Below are 18,213 nucleotides of genomic sequence, written 5' to 3' on the forward strand. Positions count from 1 at the left end.
ATTTGGAATTTTCAAGTATTTCAATGAGTGTCCTATTAAGGGTTAAAGTGGTGAATCTGCGAGAAAAAAGTTGCTTTTTTCCCCACTTTTTTCTCGTAAATCTGCAACTTTTTTCACACAGATCTGCCACTTTAAATCTCATAAATCTGCGCATTTTTTTCTCGTAGATTTGCCACTTTAATCTAGTAAACTTTTTTCTCAAAATATTATTTCGTATCTTGTTGTTTTTTACACATTCTGGCTGTATGTAATATCCTCCAATATTCTCTAGGGTTGAAATTTGGAATTTTCAAGTATTTCATTGAGTGTCCTATTAAGGGTTAAAGTGGTGAATCTGGGAGAAAAAAGTTGCTTTTTCCCCACTTTTTTCTCGTAAATCTGCAACTTGAATCTGCAGATTTGGCTTTGAGGTTGAAACACAGGAATAAAAGAACCAGAAAGCTTAAGAATGAAGAACTTTTATTTACCGTTTTTTTTGTTTTACCCAGCATGAGACTCACTTTGTTTTAGTTGTTTTTGCTTGTTCTTTGTTTTTATTGTTGGTCTATCCTAACATGTACAGCACTTTGTATCAGCTAACACTGAGTTAAGCTCTCAAATACTTGTTGAATTTCATTTCTATCTGCTACAGAGGCTGAAAAATCTATTATTTAGTAGAAGCGTTGACACTTCTGTTGAATTTCCAGAAAAACTTCAGGTTTTAGGGGCTTATTTTAAAATCGACCAGAGGTTTTACAGGCAGTTTTAGGCGTCAATGGGTTAAAAAATATAAATAAATAAAGTTGATTTGATTTGATTTGTTGCTGTCAGAAAAAGGACATCATCCAGACTGTGAGACTGCTTCTGTGGACTTCTCATCTTAATCAATGGGACTGTTGACATAAAATCACTCATGCTGAACTGTAATGCACTTTGCTATTGATTTCTATGTTTATATTTAACAGAATTTATTAGGATATGACCTGACGACTCTCATGTGTTTCCTAAGGAACAAGGCTGGATTTATCTAACAGTTAAAGTCTTTCCTTCGTACGTTACTGTGTAATGTGCATGATGAAATAACATTCAATCTAACAAATGATAATAAAACAAACAGCCGTGTTACAACATATTATTGCAGCTTCCAGCTGTTATTTGGCCTATTCATGTGATAAACTGATAATATTTCTGTGACCTTATGTTCATAAAAATGGTCTTCCAAGTGACGTCATGTCTTCTTTGTGGAAAACTACCACAAAGTGTAAATCAAAGTCCAGAGAGACAAACAGACGTGGGAAGAGGCGGAGTCTAGTGCTGTATCTGGCTGATTTTCCAATTATCCATCTTTATTGATCTGGTGGTTGTTGCTGTTTAGGGCGTGTTTATGGCCTTCGTTTATCACCCTAGTGCTCTGTATCAGATGACTATGGCCTGGGTTTTTTCCCTCACCCTCTAATCCTCTTTTCCGACACTGTGTAAAGGTACTACTAGGATCATTAAACTGGGAAGGAAAAAAAATATTCTTCCCATCATCTGAACCTTTGAGTTGGTTTAAATCTGGATGGCCAAGAAGTCGAGTGGGATCCTGGGGTTAGCAGCCTGTCGGACCCTGGCCAGCCTCAGGTCCCCCAGACGCCGCTCTAGACTGCGCTTCCCTGTCAAGAGGGAGAACCAGAGGACAGTTTAATGTTTTTATTTCTTTTTTAAAAATCTACCACCTGAACCATTTCCAGCATCTGTAGAATCAAAGTAAAAGTGGCAATAACCTGACTGGTGTTGTATCTAGAACCTGTTGGTATGAGGGCGCCTCCATAAAAGTGCAAATTGAAAAAGGGATTGGGGGGATTCAACTTTTCCACTCTGGAGGGTGGTTTCAGATTTTTGCGTTTTTAAGCCCCAAAAACGCCGTCACCGTCTAAACGAAAGGCACTTCTAAAAAAATATTTTGTCGTTTTTATCCGCAAGCGCAAGTGATCCCAGCTCTGTAGCATCTTTGGCGGTAGTAGCAGGCTTTACATTGTTGAGACTGCTTGAGGCGGTTAATGTGAACCAACCGAGCCGGCAAGATGACAAAATTTGTGATGTATAGTTCTGTGCAAAGGTCTTAGGCAGATGTGAAAAAATGCCTAGAAGAATTGATGCTGGTTTAAAGGCAAAATGTGGTCACACCCAAAAAATTTTTTATTTAGATTTTTCTTCTGTTCACTCACTTTGCATTTTGTTACTTGACTAAAACTTTTTGTTGCAGCCATCCTAACAACAACAACAAGGGGTGACTTGAATCAAAGATGAAGATCTAATTGTGGTGGCTGAGATTTAGGAATACTGCCATGCTTGTGTCACTAAGAGTAGGGAAGGGAAGCAGCATTTTGCAGAGATATTACTGCTCACATCCGTTTTGACCAGTGAGTTGTACAATGTGTGATCTTTACCGTGCAGTTGATTACATCACACAGGGCAAGGATATGATTTAAGAGAGAGGCTGGGTCCATTTTATGCACAATATCTTGACAGCTAAAGGAATTATCTGTCATTCATTTGTCATTAAAAATAAAAAAAGATATCTGAAAACGTCATCTGGGGCTGTTGATATATTTTGGTTGGTATTTTATTTTTTTCTGACATTTTACAGACCAAACAATAAACCAAAAAATGATAACAGTTTCATCTGTACTTTATTTTGCCATAATATACTCTTGTACTGTGTGTGTTTGTGCAGTACATTGTATTTCCTCTTTCTGTATAAAATATGCTTTACAAACTTTATTACTGTCGCAATTTAAAGTATGTCAGGACAGAATTGCGTGTTGTGTTGCTAGAGGAAAGTTGCTGTGTGATGTTGTAGTCTCTATATACGTGTGTTCCCTGAAGGTACATACGTTTGTGCAGGTGTGGGAGCAGCTCCTTGTAGAGAGGACGGTGTTGAGACAGCACCAGCAAGAAGGAAAGACAGAAAATCAACTCCACTGCTTCATACTGCACAACACCAGTCTGGGTCTTACTGCCTAGAATCAGTCCTACAGGAAGAGGAAGAGATGGGGAAATGCAGATAATAAGTTTTGAACTTGATGTTGCTTAAATTATTTTTTTTCCACATGTACACTACCGGTCAAAAGTTTTTAGAACACCCCAATTTTTCCATTTTTTACTGAAATTCAAGCAGTTCAAGTCAAATGAACAGCTTGAAAGGGTACAAAGGTAAGTGGTGAACTGCCAGAGGTAAATAAAAAAAGGTAAGCTTAACCAAAACTGAAAGATAATGAACATTTCAGAATTATACAAGTAGGCCTTTTTCAGGGAACAAGAAATGGGTTAACAACGTAACTCTATGGAGTCTTGGGCTATTTTGTCCATTTTTGAATTCTTTTCATGTCTTTGAAAGTCATTTTGTGTCTTTTTTTGTCTTTTTTAAGTCTTTTGGTGTCTTTTTTTGTCATTTTGTGTCTTTTTTTTGTAATTTTGTGTCTTTTTTTAGTCCTTTAGTTCAACATAAAATGTGATTTTGAATCTTTTTTTTACTTTCAAAACACTATCATGCTCAATAACGAATTTTAAATGTTGCAAATGTGCATTAATTTCAGAGTAGACTGAGACATTAAAGTGCATCATTTTCAATTAAATTCTGGAAAAGTTGGTGTGTTCTAAATCTTTTGACCAGTAGTGTATGAAGGGAATGTTGCCTCTGTTGCTGAGCCTGATGAGCTGATTTGTGTATCCAGCCATATCCCATATCATCTGCAGGAAGTAGACGGGGTTCTTGGCAACCGTCTGACCAAAGGGCAAGCTCTGGGAACAAACATGGAACCTAAAGAGGAAAAAAGAAAAGACAAGGAGACAAAGGTGAAGACAGAGACAAGCCCTGCCCTTTCAGATATTTACATTCTGAGATAATGTGGTACAAATAGCTCTCAGCTCATTGTTGATTAAACTGTAACCCTCACTGTGCAGGTTAAAGTGAGCACACTGGAGAGGGAAAGTGAGTAATCAGTCAAGATTTGTGTCAGAACTACATTTCAACACTATAGGAGGTCTCGTGTCTATTGGATTTATTTTATCTGAATGACTGACAGTTGTCAGATGGAAAGTCAGCGTCTTTACCTGCAGGCATGAAGAAGCACCAGCTTGTAGATGTTCTTGTAGACCGCCTCAACAGAATTAGTCTGTAAAGGAAAAGTTATCCACAACTGTAAACATGAATGAAACAGAAAAAATATGTGTGAGACTTCCACTTCATTGATGCATCTCAATCTAATATATAAAAATATATATGCAAGTTAAACCTCAAGCAACTGTCCTTAATGTTTTTTTTCTTTCTTTCTTTTTCTCTCTTATTTCTTTCTTTTCTCCTTATTGTTGTATAGATTTATGATGATTTTAAACTCTAAGCTATATTTATACAGGGTTTATTTATTTTTTTATTTTTTTCTCAGGGTAAATGTAAATGTATGTTGTTTGTAATTTCATTTTATTTTGTAGATGGTGTAATTGTATATTGGATTTTTATAGTATTGTGATTTTGTATGTAGTTGTAAAAGCCCAACTAGGAACGGGAGTTGAAAATTATCTGAAGCTATATCTCTGTATGCAGCACATCAGATGCATGTCCTGTATCTATGCTAACTGCATTGTCCCTATCAAATAAAATAAATTAAATTAATGTTGTTACATGTAGCCAATATTAACTAGAGATATTTTGTGTTCCAAGATCGATTTTACTATGTGTCCTGTAAATATGAACTGATAATAATCATCAGTCTCCCACATTGTTTGTTTTGTTGATGCAGGCCGATAGCATCTTGTGTTAGAGGGATTGCAGGTTCAGGTTTCTACCATTGTAGGCTCAGTCCTTGGAAGACAGCAGCCCCGTCAATGGGACAGAGCTAATGTTTGTTTATCTTGCAGCTGATTTTAACATATAGTGGGTCAAGAGCCTCTTTAAACAAGAGTTAAACCTTTGTAGAGCAGCTTTTCTCAACCTTGGGGTCCCGACCCCAATTGGGGTCGTGAGATGATTTCTGGGGGTCAACAAATCATTTTGGAAGTCAGCTCTGTCTCCACTGTGTTAAAGTGTTCATGTGTTTTCGTCTTTTTGGTCACTAAATGTCTTTTTTTGGTCATTTTGTGGGTTTTTTTGGTCATTTTGTGTCTGTTTTTGGGCATTTTGTGTCTTTTTTTTGTCATTTTGCGTCTTTTTTTTGTCATTTTGTGGTCAATTTGTGTCTTTTTTTGGTCATTTTGTGGGGGGTTTTAGTAATTTTGTGTCTTTTTTTGGTCATTTTGTGTCTTTTTTTGGTCATTTTGCGTCTTTTTTTGTCATTTTGTGTCTTTTTTTGTCATTTTGTGTCTTTTTTGGTCATTTTGTGTCTTTTTTTGATCATTTTGTGGTCAATTTGTGTCTTTTTTTGTCATTTTGTGGGGGGGGTTTAGTCATTTTGTGTCATTTTTGGTCAATTTGTGTCTTTTTTGGTCATTTTGTTTCCTTTTTTTGTCATTTTGTGTCTTTTTTGGTCAATTTGTGACTTTTGTAGTCAATTTGTGTCTCTTTTGGACATTTTGTTTCCTTTTTTTGTCATTTTGTGTCTTTTTTGGTCAATTTGTGACTTTTGTGGTCAATTCAATTCTTTTTTGGGTAATTTTGTGTCTTTTCTGAAATATCCCTAAGTATCAAGTTATTACTTTCCAAGGAGTCTCTGGCTTGAAGCTGACTGTTACACACTCAGGAGGTCAGAATGGACCTTTAAACTGATAGCAAAGGACTTAGATTAAAAGAAAAAAATAAATTATAAAACAGTGAGATGTTTTAGTTGTTGTGTGCTTAATTATTTGTCCAAAATCCGTCGTATCATCTGAGTTTGTATGATCTGAACTGTGAGATTGTGTTCAGTGAGTGGGGGTCACGGACAACATGCATGTTAAATTGGGGGTCGCGACTCAAAAAGGTTGAGAACTACTGCTGTAGAGGACCTTTCACTTGACATGCTTTTCAATTCAAGAGTGTTTTAATGCAGCCACTGTATTTCCCTGACCTTCAGGTCCAAGAACAAGGCATGGCACTTGAGTCTGAGGACAGCCATCAGTTTCCTCCTCATTTGCTGTCCAGCTGAGTGGAACGAGCCCAAAGTAAGGCTGAAGCGTAAAGACTGGCCTGCATAGCTGTGAGAAATAGAAAAGAAGAAAAAGTAACAATAGTTTTAAAAACTGCAAAAACTACAAGACACAAATAGATATGTGGTTACATAAATTTGGTCATCAGCGAAAGCTAGCGGCTAACTGATGCTAGCGGCTAACAGATGCTAGCGGCTAACAGATGCTAGCGGCACTGCTTGTTACAGCTACAAGAGTAGCCATTAGCGTATCAATGCTAACTCAAAATTGTGGTCACAACATTAGCTGACATTTCATAGCGGCGTTACAATCGTGCCAGAGAAATTCAGAGTTGAGCAAACTCAAAAACAAAACTTAAAATATTTAGTTTAATTGTCCAACTTAAAATTTTATCGAAGTTTGTTGCCTTGAAATTTTGAGTTCACCCAACTTTTCTTTTTTTGCAGTGTAGCTGTGAGAAATGGAAAAGAAGAAAAAGTAACAAATAGTTTTAAAACTGCAAAAACTACAATAGACAAATAGATATGTGGTTACATACTGGGCTCTATGAAAGTATATTAGTCATCTATGAGGGATTTGGACTTCTCCCCAAGAATGTTTATGGGCAGGTACAAAGTACAGCAGAGGAGGGGTTTCACTCAGCTTCCAAGAAGCCATAAAGACTGCAAAAATAACATTAACTTATGCAAGAATAATTACAACTGACGGGACGCTTCACCTGGAATAGTCCTTGTAGACGTCCAGTGTGTGTGTGTCCAGCAGCAGGCCGCACCAGGGGAAGAGGCAATGAGGAGGCAGCACATTGATGCCTGAACATGAGCTCATGTCTCCTGGCAACTGGAAGTTGACCACCACCTTCTGCGGGTTGACCACCAGACCGTACTGCGGCACCCCGGGCAACAAGATCCTACACACAACCAAGTGTCAATATCAACGAATACATTAAATATTCAACATCATGTTAAAGCTGTGTTTCGCAACTTCATAATTAGTTAATTAATTCCCATTTTACAGCTCAGAAGAGAATAAACAAATCAAATCTCTATTTCAAGAGAATCAGCCAGTTTCAAGAAATAGTTATTTTAATAATATAGTAGCTTTAAGTTTGGAGCAAGGCTATATATATATACATATATGTATATATATATATATACACATATACACATATATACATATATATACATACATATACATATATATACACATATATATATACATACATATATATATACATATATACATACGTATACATATATATATACACATATATATACATACATACATATACATATATATATACATATATACACATATATATACATATATACATACATACGTACATACATATATACATATATATACATATATACATACATATACATATATACACACACACACATATATATATACATATATACATACATATACATATATACACACACACACACATATATATATACATATATATACATACATATACATATATATACATATACACACACACACACACATATACATATATATATATATATATATATATATATATGTATATATATGAAATGCATGCAACTGACACATCTTGTCTTAAAAAGGAGAGCAAAGGGAAACATTCTCAGAGTCCTTAAACTCATAAATGGTCATACTTGAGAAAGCTTTGTGCTCTGTGTAGGTCTGAGGTGATCAGAAGGAAGTCATCCACCAGCCTCATCAAACATCTACAGGACACAAAGAGAGGAAAATAACTGAGACAGTAAATTCAGAGAGAGAATCACAACACAGAAAGACTGTCCTCTGCTGGTGTAAGTGTGTTATTACATCTAGAGAAGTTGCAGTTTGTGGCGTACCCTTTCTTTTCACTAAGGTCTTTGAACAGGACGTTCTCCATGTGACCGTAGCAGAGACAGCAGAGCAGACTGGACACCACCGAGCCCTGAGGAATCCCTCGGCACTGACGGTATGTTCTGAAATAAAAAAAGGGCAAAGAAAGTGTGAATGTCTGTGATTATGTTGCAGTGTGATCACATTTACAAAAGAACTATGACAAGCTAGGGGTGTGCCATATCGTATCGTTCACAATAATATCGGTATATTTTTTTATGGTTAAAAAAAAAAATGCATATCATGATATTGGCAACGTTCCTACTTCTTGATGTCGTGGTTAAAGTTGTTTTAATCATAAAAAGCTACTTACTCTCTGTAGCTAAACACATGCAGCTTTCAAAATAAGAGCACAGTGTGTTAACAGAATCCACCACAGAATTTACAAGAAGACTGTCAAAATAAGATGCCTTAAATAAAACATACAAGAACCTTTATTCTCCTTTACAAAATTTCATTAAAATATGCCCCCGGAACCCCTAAATGGTTATTTTTATTATTTGCTCATACTCAAGAGTCAAGAGTAATATTTTTTGTATTTGGCAACTGTTGATATTTGCACTTCAAACTACATTTTTAGAGTTTTATTTATTTATACAGACTAAAAAAACAAACTTTTTAAGTATTTCCTAATAGTCAAGAATATCGTTATCACAAAAATAGCCTGCAATATCGTGATATTCTTTTAGGGCCATATCGCCCAGCCCTATGAAAAGCTGCTCACATGAGTATTTTTAATACTTACTTCTTGCCGTACTGAACAACACTGCCAGTTAGCATTTGGGTGAAGAACTGCAACGCCTCCCTGCCGAGAAGATCTGAGCAGAAATACTAAGAGAAAGAGAAGTAATTCAATGCAGAGGTTTAAATAAGTATCAAGCTCCCTTCTCTAAAGAAACACCTGCAGATGTCACTCTCACCTGCTCAACCAGGATGGCGTGATGAGCTTTTCCTTTTTTCTGCAGTGACGTCACAAACCCTTTCATGTTGGTGGATCCCATGTTATCCTCCAGGAAATCTGCCTGTTTTAACAAACGTGAGAAACTCTCCAATCAGGCCAAACATGACGTATCTACGCACAGACAAAAAATATTTCCTTCCACATGCCATCACACTGTACAATAAAAAATAATAGTCTGGTTCATTACATACAGTCGTTATGCACTTTATGTGTTTTTTATGCACACTGTTCATTGCACCTTACTTATTTCTTTCATGGCACCAACATTTTTATACTGTATATTCATATTTATTCTGCACTGGAATTGTACTCCTTAATACATACTCCTTCTTTAGACAGTTTATTTTTACATTACATTTTATTGTATTTTTTATATTTTATTGCTTGAAGTATGCCTAGGTTGTTCTTTTTATTTAATTGTGTTGTTAGTGTCTCTGTGTGTAATGCTGCTGCTACACTGTAATTTCCCAGCTTGGGATAAATAAAGTACATCTATCTATCTATCTATCTTTTTGATTTGATTTGATTTGATTTAAGTTTATTTCGAATATGAAAACAAATAATAATAAATTAAAAAAAAGAGTCAGACAAAACATTTAACATGACAGAATACATATTCGAAAAGGAGTGAGAAGAAGTAAAACTTATAAACTCCCACGCCCTCTCCTTAAATATGACAAGTTAACATCCTTGTCTAAACATGTCTTGTATTACAAAAACATAAATATAATTTACCTATACAGCGAAATTATACATACATACATACATACACGCGCCCACATTTGGATACATACCCAAACACGCACACATACATATGAAAGGAAAAGAAACAACAACACAAGGAAAAGAAACAACAACACAAGGAAAAGAAACAACAACACAAGGAAAAGAAACAACAACACAAGGAAAAGAAACAACAACACAAGGAAAAGAACAACAACACAAGGAAAAGAACAACAACACAAGGAAAAGAAACAACAACACAAGGAAAAGAAACAACAACACAAAGAAAAGAAACAACAACACAAGGAAAAGAAACAACAACACAAGGAAAAGAAACAACAACACAAGGAAAAGAACAACAACACAAGGAAAAGAACAACAACACAAGGAAAAGAAACAACAACACAAGGAAAAGAAACAACAACACAAGGAAAAGAACAACAACACAAGGAAAAGAAACAACAACACAAGGAAAAGAAACAAAACAAGGAAAAGAACAACAACACAAGGAAAAGAAACAACAACACAAGGAAAAGAACAACAACACAAAATGACAACCAGTGTAAAAAGATCAAAATAAATAAACACAGTATCCTCATAACACTTGGTGCTCTGGAAAATAGTGTCTTTGTCTATCTATCTATCTATCTATCTATCTATCAGACAACAGCGTGTGTGTATGACAGTACCTGTCTAACAAAGGTCTTTTTCAGCCCTTCGTGGGAATCAGCCCAGATCTTGGCATAGCGGCGTATGGTGAAGAGTTCATCCTGTACAGGTGACAGAGCCTGGCCAATCACTTCAATCAGTTTGTCATGAGGCAGACTCTCATAGGCTCCACTCACATCCACCTTAAACACAGATAATCAATCAATCAATCAATATTTTATAGCACTTTTCATACAAAATAAATGTAACACCTTTTATCCCATTATAAACAAAGCACAAACTGAGGAAGCGCCATCTCAATGTCAAACAGTGAGGAAACACTGGATCCAGGTTGGAAATTAATAAAAACTGCATAGAAAACATTGCTAACCCTTTGTCAGTCTGTACAACTACAATGCATAAGCTGGTGAACAGAAACCAACCTTCACAAAGTAGAGGGGTTGTGGCTGGTCCTTCTGGGCCGGAGCTAGAGAGCTCAACACCTTGTGAATATCTGACATCCCCCACACGGTGGAGCCCAGGAGGGACGGAGTGGAGTGGACACAGGCTCCCAGCATGTCCAGCAAGTCCCGGACACGCCCTCGGAAGAGCTGCAGGGAGAAAGAAATGTCCTAAATGCACAAGCCCACGGTATGTAATAACACAAGACTTGTGGATTTGTAAGGGATAACTCAGGCTCCGTTTACATGATGACGGACTGAACAGAAGACGCAAAAGTGGCGTCACGTCTTCACTTTTTATTCCGCGTTTAGACGAGCGTTTTCGGGAGGAAATCTGCTGCATACGGTGACGCAAAAGTGTGTGGAATTGGATTGTATGCAGCCAGGCGGCATCACTTAAAGCCATAAGAGCATCTTTGGGCATGTGGAAGTTTTCACACCACGTATTTTCATCAGCTACTCCTTCCACAAAGTTCTCCACCATCACTAGATCTCCCAGGTCTCCTCCAAAGCCGTCTGGCTCGCCTCCGATGAATCGCTGCATCCAGAATGTGATGGAGGTAATTCCAGATCCTTCTCTGTTCACTAATACTATCTGTACATATCCTGGACATTTGGTGGAAAGACTCCTGTAAGTTTATTAGAGCTGCCAGAGCAGCTTGAAGGTCCCACCATGGAAATAATCCCACGTTTGTTTATTTCCTGTACTGGAGCATGTATGTGACGTAAACACATACGTGACGTGAGCAGATCAGATCAGAGTTTTGTGTCTTGTCAGTGTAGACGACACGCTACGGAGGAGAGGATTTAACTTTTCCACTTTGGAGGGTGGTTTCAGATTTTTGCGTTTTTTAGCCCCAAAAACGCCGTCACCGTCTAAACGAAAGGCACTTCTGATAAAATATTTTGTCGTTTTTACCCGCAAGCGTCCTCATGTAAACGGGGCCTTAATGTCATTATTAAGATGTAAAGGCCTGTCACAGTTACAATATAAGAATATCACCAACATTTAAAAGTTAATTGCTGTTGAAAGCTCCTATTAGATGATCATTATCACTGGCATTAAATGGTCTTAATGGTCTCATTGCAATTATTTCTGGGACAATATATCATCCAACAAAATGATTATCATGACAGGTCTTAATGTGTACCCTTGTTTTGGCGTCTGCTCCAATGACCCGTGTGATAGGCCTCATGCCGTCAGTCTTGGGAATGAAGCGAAGGCGGGAGATGACGGTGGATCTGGGGAGAGAAGCCACCTGAGTCGGAGTCAACTCCTCCATCTGACCCTTGGACAGGTGACCTCTAAATAACAAAAATGGCTTGCACGTTTCTGTCCCCATGTTTGCATGAATTTTAACTTTTTCAGTGTTATTGTTTGTGTGTGTGTGTGTGTACCTGAAGGCTAAGTCCTGCAGTTTTGCCCACACATCCTCTCTGTAGAACCTGACAGCATTCTTCTGGCCAAAACTTTCAGTGACATAGAAACAGGCTCGAACCAGGCCGACAACATAGCCATCCAGGAGCCAAGCCAGGAACTGACCCAGGATCTGTGTCCGGTATGAGAGCTCGCTGGGTGGGAACTTGCCTGCAGATGAGAGTGGTTTGGTTATCTCAGGCAAAGTACAGTACAGGCCAAAAGTTTGGACACACCTTCTCATTCAATGCGTTTCCTTTATTTTCATGACTATTTACATTGTAGATTCATCAAAACTATTAATGAACACATGTGGAATTATGTACTTAACAAAAAAGTGTGAAATAACTGAAAACATGTCTTATATTCTAGTAAGCAAAGGGTGGTTACTTTGAGGAATCTAAAATACAAGACATGTTTTCAGTTATTTCACACTTTTTTGTTAAGTACATAATTCCATATGTGTTCATTCATAGTTTTGATGCCTTCAGTGAGAATCTACAATGTAAATAGTCATGAAAATAAAAGAAAACGCATTGAATGAGAAGGTGTGTATCCAAACTTTTGGCCTGTACTGTACATGTAGCAGGGGAAAATAAGAGCAACCCCTATGACGAGCTAACCTGTTTTACTGAGCTTCAGCCAATCACAGTCATTCACTTTCATCTTCCACATCAGTTCAGCCAGTGAGAGCCTCTCAAACTTGCCACTTTGCAAGAAGCCCCTGACCCTGACGAAGAAAGTAAGTCTGTTGTGGTCAGAGCCCCACAGCTCCTGAGGGACCACAGCGGAGAGGCACTCCCTGATGAACAGGTAGACCCGGTGAGATGCACAGTGTTGAGGCAAGAGGGAGTTTAACTCCCCTTGTTCTACATCTCTTTCCTCAGCCACCGGGCACATCCTTTGCAGTATTCTGCTGTAGGGACATCTCCTGTGTTGACGCAACAGCCGACTAAAAAACGGGAGCATGTTAAAAAAGCGACGAGGGAGTTTCTTTGGTTTCCTCTCCAGCCCGTTTAGATATGCCAGTCCCTCAAAGAACACCATCCGTACCAAATCTTGCCCTTGTAGCCTTCTGCATCCACCAGAACTCTTCCTCTTCCTGTTGAGAAGAAAGCCACGCATGCCTCTTCCTCCATACAGAAATCCCAGTGTGCGGATAAAACATTGCGAGGGGGGCAAAGGGGGGAAAATCCCTGATCTCCAACTGGGTCCTCCCTCCAAGGGAATTGTGGTTGTTTGCATTTCAACAGACTGTTTGGAACCAGTAGTGCCATTTCCCAAAGGCCTTATAGATAGAGTGGCTTCCACAGACATGGGCCCTTCTTCCACTGTTTCATAGCAAACCTGATGCTCTTCCTGTGTAGACTCTTGCGGTCCTAACCGTCTCCGCTTTGCTGAACAAGTCGTAATCTCCTCCTCATTCTTCTTATCAGTTTCCCTCTTTCTTTTCCCCTTCTTCACACTCACATCCCTTCTGTTCCTCAGCTTACTAACAGTAGGATTCTCAACTTTCAGTCCACTTTTTAAGTTCCCATCACCTCGATTCCTTCTGGATCGAGCGCTGTTATGCGTCCTAGACCGAGGCTGGAGAAAAAACCCAGCGGAGGCAGTAGTCATAGACACCCTGTCATATACAGGAGCACCGCAGACCTGGAAAACACATGAAGGAGGGACCGCCACATACACAGAGCAGCTCTCCAGCAGGTACCTGGTGATGTCTGTGCCGAGGCGTATTGTGACTTTCCTCCACAGGTCACTGCCGTGGATGTAGGCAGCACTTTGAGTTATATCTCCTTGGAATTTGAAATGGTCGGCATCCCTCTCCTCCTGAGCCAGGGACTGAAAATTGTAGCCGTGTGCCAAGATGTTTCTTTTTCTTTTTCTTTTCATCCTATTAAGAACAAAAGCCAGCAGTTCAGGTAGAGTGCAGATCTGTGGAAAGTATAAAATACATAATATTAGACTCAAAATAAGCTTTACTGGCCAACATGGGAAATGTCTCTTAAAATAGTTGCATCATTAAATTCTGATTTCCTTCTCTTCTCATTTAAAAACATTAATTTCAGTCTCTTACAAATCTGACAGCTGAGAGGTTTGTGCATCCATACAATAACATTGCTTATTCATGCCTCGATGTAAATTTGACATGAAACTCTTAGTTAAATTAACAAAGACACACTACTGATCAATATATTGACTGCTTCCTCATAATTCCTATTTATGATTAAAAAAAATATTTCATAATAAATGTAGGTATCTTTTTATTTCACAGTTAATATTATAAGCATATCAACAACTCATATCATGTGTGAGTCATTTACAGTTACAAACACCTTTGACGACCTTCAAGTTAAATATCCTGCCGCAGCACGTCTTTGTCCCAACTCTTATTCAACTAAAACTGAGTAATAACGTGTTATTTTATGCTATATTTACGTATAACACTAGTCAAGTCAAATCAAGTCAAAGTTTATTTATAGAGCACATTTAAAAACAACCTCAGTTGACCAAAGTGCTGTACAGTTATTAAAATAGAATAAATCATACACAAATAGGTATAAATAAAAACAATGAAACAATAAAATACTAAACAGTAAAACAATAAAATAGTAATAAAAACTAAATACAAAACAGAGTTAGAGATAAAAAAGACAAATAAAAGGGTAAAAAAAAAAAATAGAAAGCCAAGGATTCTTGCCTTGCTGGGACTGAACGCCAAGGAGAATAAATAGGTTTTTAACCCTCCTGTTGTCCTCGGGTCAAGGAAGGAAGAAGAGGGAAGGACGCAAAGGGAAGTAAAAAAGGATGTAGGAAAGAAGGAAGGAAAGAAAGAAGGATGGAGGAAGGAAAGAAGAGAGGAGGAAAAGGAGAAAGAATGGAAAGGAGAAGAAAGGAAGGAGGATGGAGGAAAAGAAAGGGGAGGAGGAGAAGAAAGGAAGGAAAAAATAAAGAAGGAAGGAGGGAGAAAAGGAGGGAGGCAGGAAGGAAAGAGGGCAGAAAGGAAGGAAAGAAAGAAAGAAAGAAAGAAAGAAAGAAAGAAAGAAAGAAAGGAGGGAAGGAAAGGGGGGCGAGGGAAGGGAAGAAGGAAGGAGGATAGAGGAAGGAATGGAAGCGGAAGGGATGACAGAAGGAAGGAAGGAGGAAAGGAGAGGAAATCAGGAGGAAGGAAAGAAGAGAGAAAGGAAAGGAGATGGCGGAAGGAGGAAAGAAAAGAAGGGAAGGAGCGAGGAAAGGAAAGGAAGGAAAGAAAGAAAGGAGGGGCGGGGGAAGGAAAGAAGGACGGAGGATAGAGGAGGGAGGAAAGAAGGAATAGTCAAAACAGATTGGGTCAATTTGACCCGGAAGGACGACAGGAGGGTTAAAGTGCTCAACAGACTACACTACACAATTTGTCCCTTTGTTTTGAAAATATACTGTTTGGTTTCACTGACTTCCCATACACAAAAAAAAAATCAATATTACATTATAAATCTAATTATACTATTGGCAAAATATCACATACATAAATCTCGATACACAAAAAAAAATCCCCTCTTTTCTATATTTATAAGTGAAACCAGGCAGTATATTAATTCTATTAAAGACTCTACTAATTTGAAAGCTGCTAAAACTCTGAATATTTGTAATTTTTATAATATTTTTGTATGACAACCTCTTTATGATTTATTGAAACCCCCTGGCGACGTTCTGATGTATTTTTTTGTATTACACCCCACCCAACTGCCTTAATAAAGTTTATTTAAAAAAAAAAAAAAAGACTCCACTACACTACTCCTCTGCACACATGTCATATAGCATTAACAGCTAGCAGCGCAGCTAGCGTTAGCTGCTCATAGACTGTTAATAACCGACGCTATGTTAGCTAATATAGTTTATTTACCTGGTTGCAGCTCGGCACCTGCTGTAGCTCCTTGTCAAAGCAGACAAAAACATCCCGGACGAAGGACTTGAAGCGGTTTGTGTCGGTCTGTTCAACCAGAACTGCTCTCTTTCCTTCTCTGAACACAATGCTGCTAGCAAACTCCTCCAGGGTCAGCACGTGCTGATACAGAGACCGGAGGATGTCCAGAGGTTTAGACAGATCGGCCGTTGCCATGGCAACAGCAGTGTCTGTATAGGTCACTCAGCAGCGGCTACTGAGCAAGCTGCAAGCGTTTGCGTTTTAAGAGCCCGCGTCATCCTTAGCCAATGAGATATCACTTTACTGGAAGTGTCCAATCAGATAGCCCCATACTCCGAGGCCGAATTGACAGTTGACCAATGGCTAACCAGAAAAGATGTGTTGTGTTTTTTTTACGTGATTAGATGCGAAACTTCACAGTTCCACGTGCAGAAAAAAAGTGTGAGCTAAAGCAATATAATTAACTTAATGTCACTTTTTCACTGACGTATTTGGCAAAGGCATAACTCAACTAACAAACAAAGCAAGAGGTAAACAAGATGAAGAAAGAAATGATGAAGAAGGAAGATAAGGGAATGAAAAGAGGGAAAATAGATGTATGGTTTATAGTGATAGGACCTATCATTATGATTCATTTCATGTCGTAACTATAACAACAAAAAATAATGATAAATGATTAAAAAAAAAAAAAAAAAAAGCACTACTACAATAGGTATGAGGACAGTGGGTTTATTTTCCACATTTTTCAGAGTTAAACAAAAAGTATTATTAGTAAAGCAAGTATCAATTCTGGGCAAATCTTAAAAGAGTGTATTAATAATTGTAAATGTTCATGTGTTCATCAAACATTTTTATTTCATTTATTTTTATTCATTTGACAGGCAAAAGTACATACAATGAGAAATAAGGACTTTTTCTTTTTCCAAAAACAACAACCCCTTACCCCCCCAGTCCTTCATAGTTTTGTGAGAAATTATACACATCTTTGCTTTTTACCCTAAGCAGATAAACAAATAAATGAGTACACAGAAAATAACAACATACAGAGAAGTCACATTGTCCATGGGTTGAAATGAGGCAGAGAGGGAAATGAAATATGGGGAGAGGTTAATTGCCAGAGGTGAGCATTTCATTTATCCTGTAGTGTCTTCAATTTAGCTATGTAACTAATCATAAAGCCCCAAAAAGAAACACATTTTTCACGTGTTCCCCTCAGATTATATTTAATTTTCTCGAGGTCTAAATACAGCATGAGGGCCTTAAGCCAAAGGGAAGCTTTGGGGGGAAAAGGCGACTTCCATTCCGTGTTCATCAAACATTTTATGAGGAATATAAAAAAAACTCTAATTGTATGATTAACCTAGTATACTGTGTAAACATAACAAGCAAAATTCACTAAAATAAAACGTATGTACAATTAATTTTTTTTTTTTTTTTTTAATAAACTTTATTAAGGCAGTTGGGTGGGGTGTAATACAAAAAAATACATCAGAACGTCGCCAGGGGGTTTCAATAAATCATAAAGAGGTTGTCATACAAAAATATTATAAAAATTACAAATATTCAGAGTTTTAGCAGCTTTCAAATGAGTAGAGTCTTTAATAGAATTAATATACTGCTTGGTTTCACTTATAAATATAGAAAAGAGGGGATTTTTTTTTGTGTATCGAGATTTATGTATGTGATATTTTGCCAATAGTATAATAAGATTTATAATGTAGGCCTAATATTGATTTTTTTTTTGTGTATGGGAAGTCAGTGAAACCAAACAGTATATTTTCAAAACAAAGGGACAAATTAGGTTCAATTGAAAAAAAAAAGGAAGTTACAAATATCTTTCCAGAACTTAAGACGAAAAAGGGCAAAACCAAAATAAATGAAAAATACTTTCAGGGTGTCCTTCACAAAAAAAGCAATTCAAATCTAAATCTTTTTTAAAACGTTGAAGAAAAATTTTAGTGGGGTAGATTCTGTGAATTATTTTCGTATGTACAATTAATATAATACAGTCTGTCTGTCTCCGGCATGCTGCCCTCTGCTGGCGGGCACGCGCACCGCGGATGCGCGCTGATTTGCTGGAGGACCTCCCGCGTGGACCGAGAGCGCGCCAACGCACCCACGTCTCTCAGTTAGCGGC

General features: G+C 37.7%; 1 protein-coding gene across 1 annotated transcript; it reads right to left on the reverse strand.

Annotated features, from left to right (window-relative positions):
• Nucleotides 1-393: 393 nt before the first annotated feature.
• Nucleotides 394-16,316, reverse strand: tert (telomerase reverse transcriptase). The gene is made up of 16 exons (XM_059349548.1): nucleotides 16,056-16,316; nucleotides 12,796-14,107; nucleotides 12,154-12,343; nucleotides 11,907-12,060; nucleotides 10,738-10,905; nucleotides 10,336-10,497; nucleotides 8,883-8,984; nucleotides 8,708-8,793; nucleotides 7,929-8,045; nucleotides 7,728-7,799; nucleotides 6,803-6,991; nucleotides 6,006-6,132; nucleotides 4,078-4,139; nucleotides 3,660-3,784; nucleotides 2,859-2,996; nucleotides 394-1,634 (listed from the first exon to the last, which is right to left on the reverse strand). Exons 1-16 carry the CDS (start codon nucleotides 16,269-16,271, stop codon nucleotides 1,531-1,533), a joined length of 3,324 nt encoding a protein of 1,107 aa, XP_059205531.1. The 5' UTR covers nucleotides 16,272-16,316; the 3' UTR covers nucleotides 394-1,530.
• Nucleotides 16,317-18,213: the final 1,897 nt, after the last annotated feature.

This window comes from Centropristis striata, chromosome 14 (assembly GCF_030273125.1).
Source record: "Centropristis striata isolate RG_2023a ecotype Rhode Island chromosome 14, C.striata_1.0, whole genome shotgun sequence".
In the NCBI taxonomy this organism is placed as follows: domain Eukaryota; kingdom Metazoa; phylum Chordata; class Actinopteri; order Perciformes; family Serranidae; genus Centropristis; species Centropristis striata.

Coding starts and splice junctions, on each gene's coding strand:
- tert (XM_059349548.1), bottom strand. CDS start 16,271: ATGGCAACGGCCGATCTGTCTAAACCTCTGGACATCCTCCGGTCTCTG. Junction 4,140..6,005: donor CCTTGTTCTTGGACCTGAAG/GTCAGGGAAATA, acceptor TTTCCTTTACAG/ACTAATTCTGTTGAGGCGGT. Junction 1,635..2,858: donor GCTCCCACACCTGCACAAAC/GTATGTACCTTC, acceptor CCCTCTTGACAG/GGAAGCGCAGTCTAGAGCGG.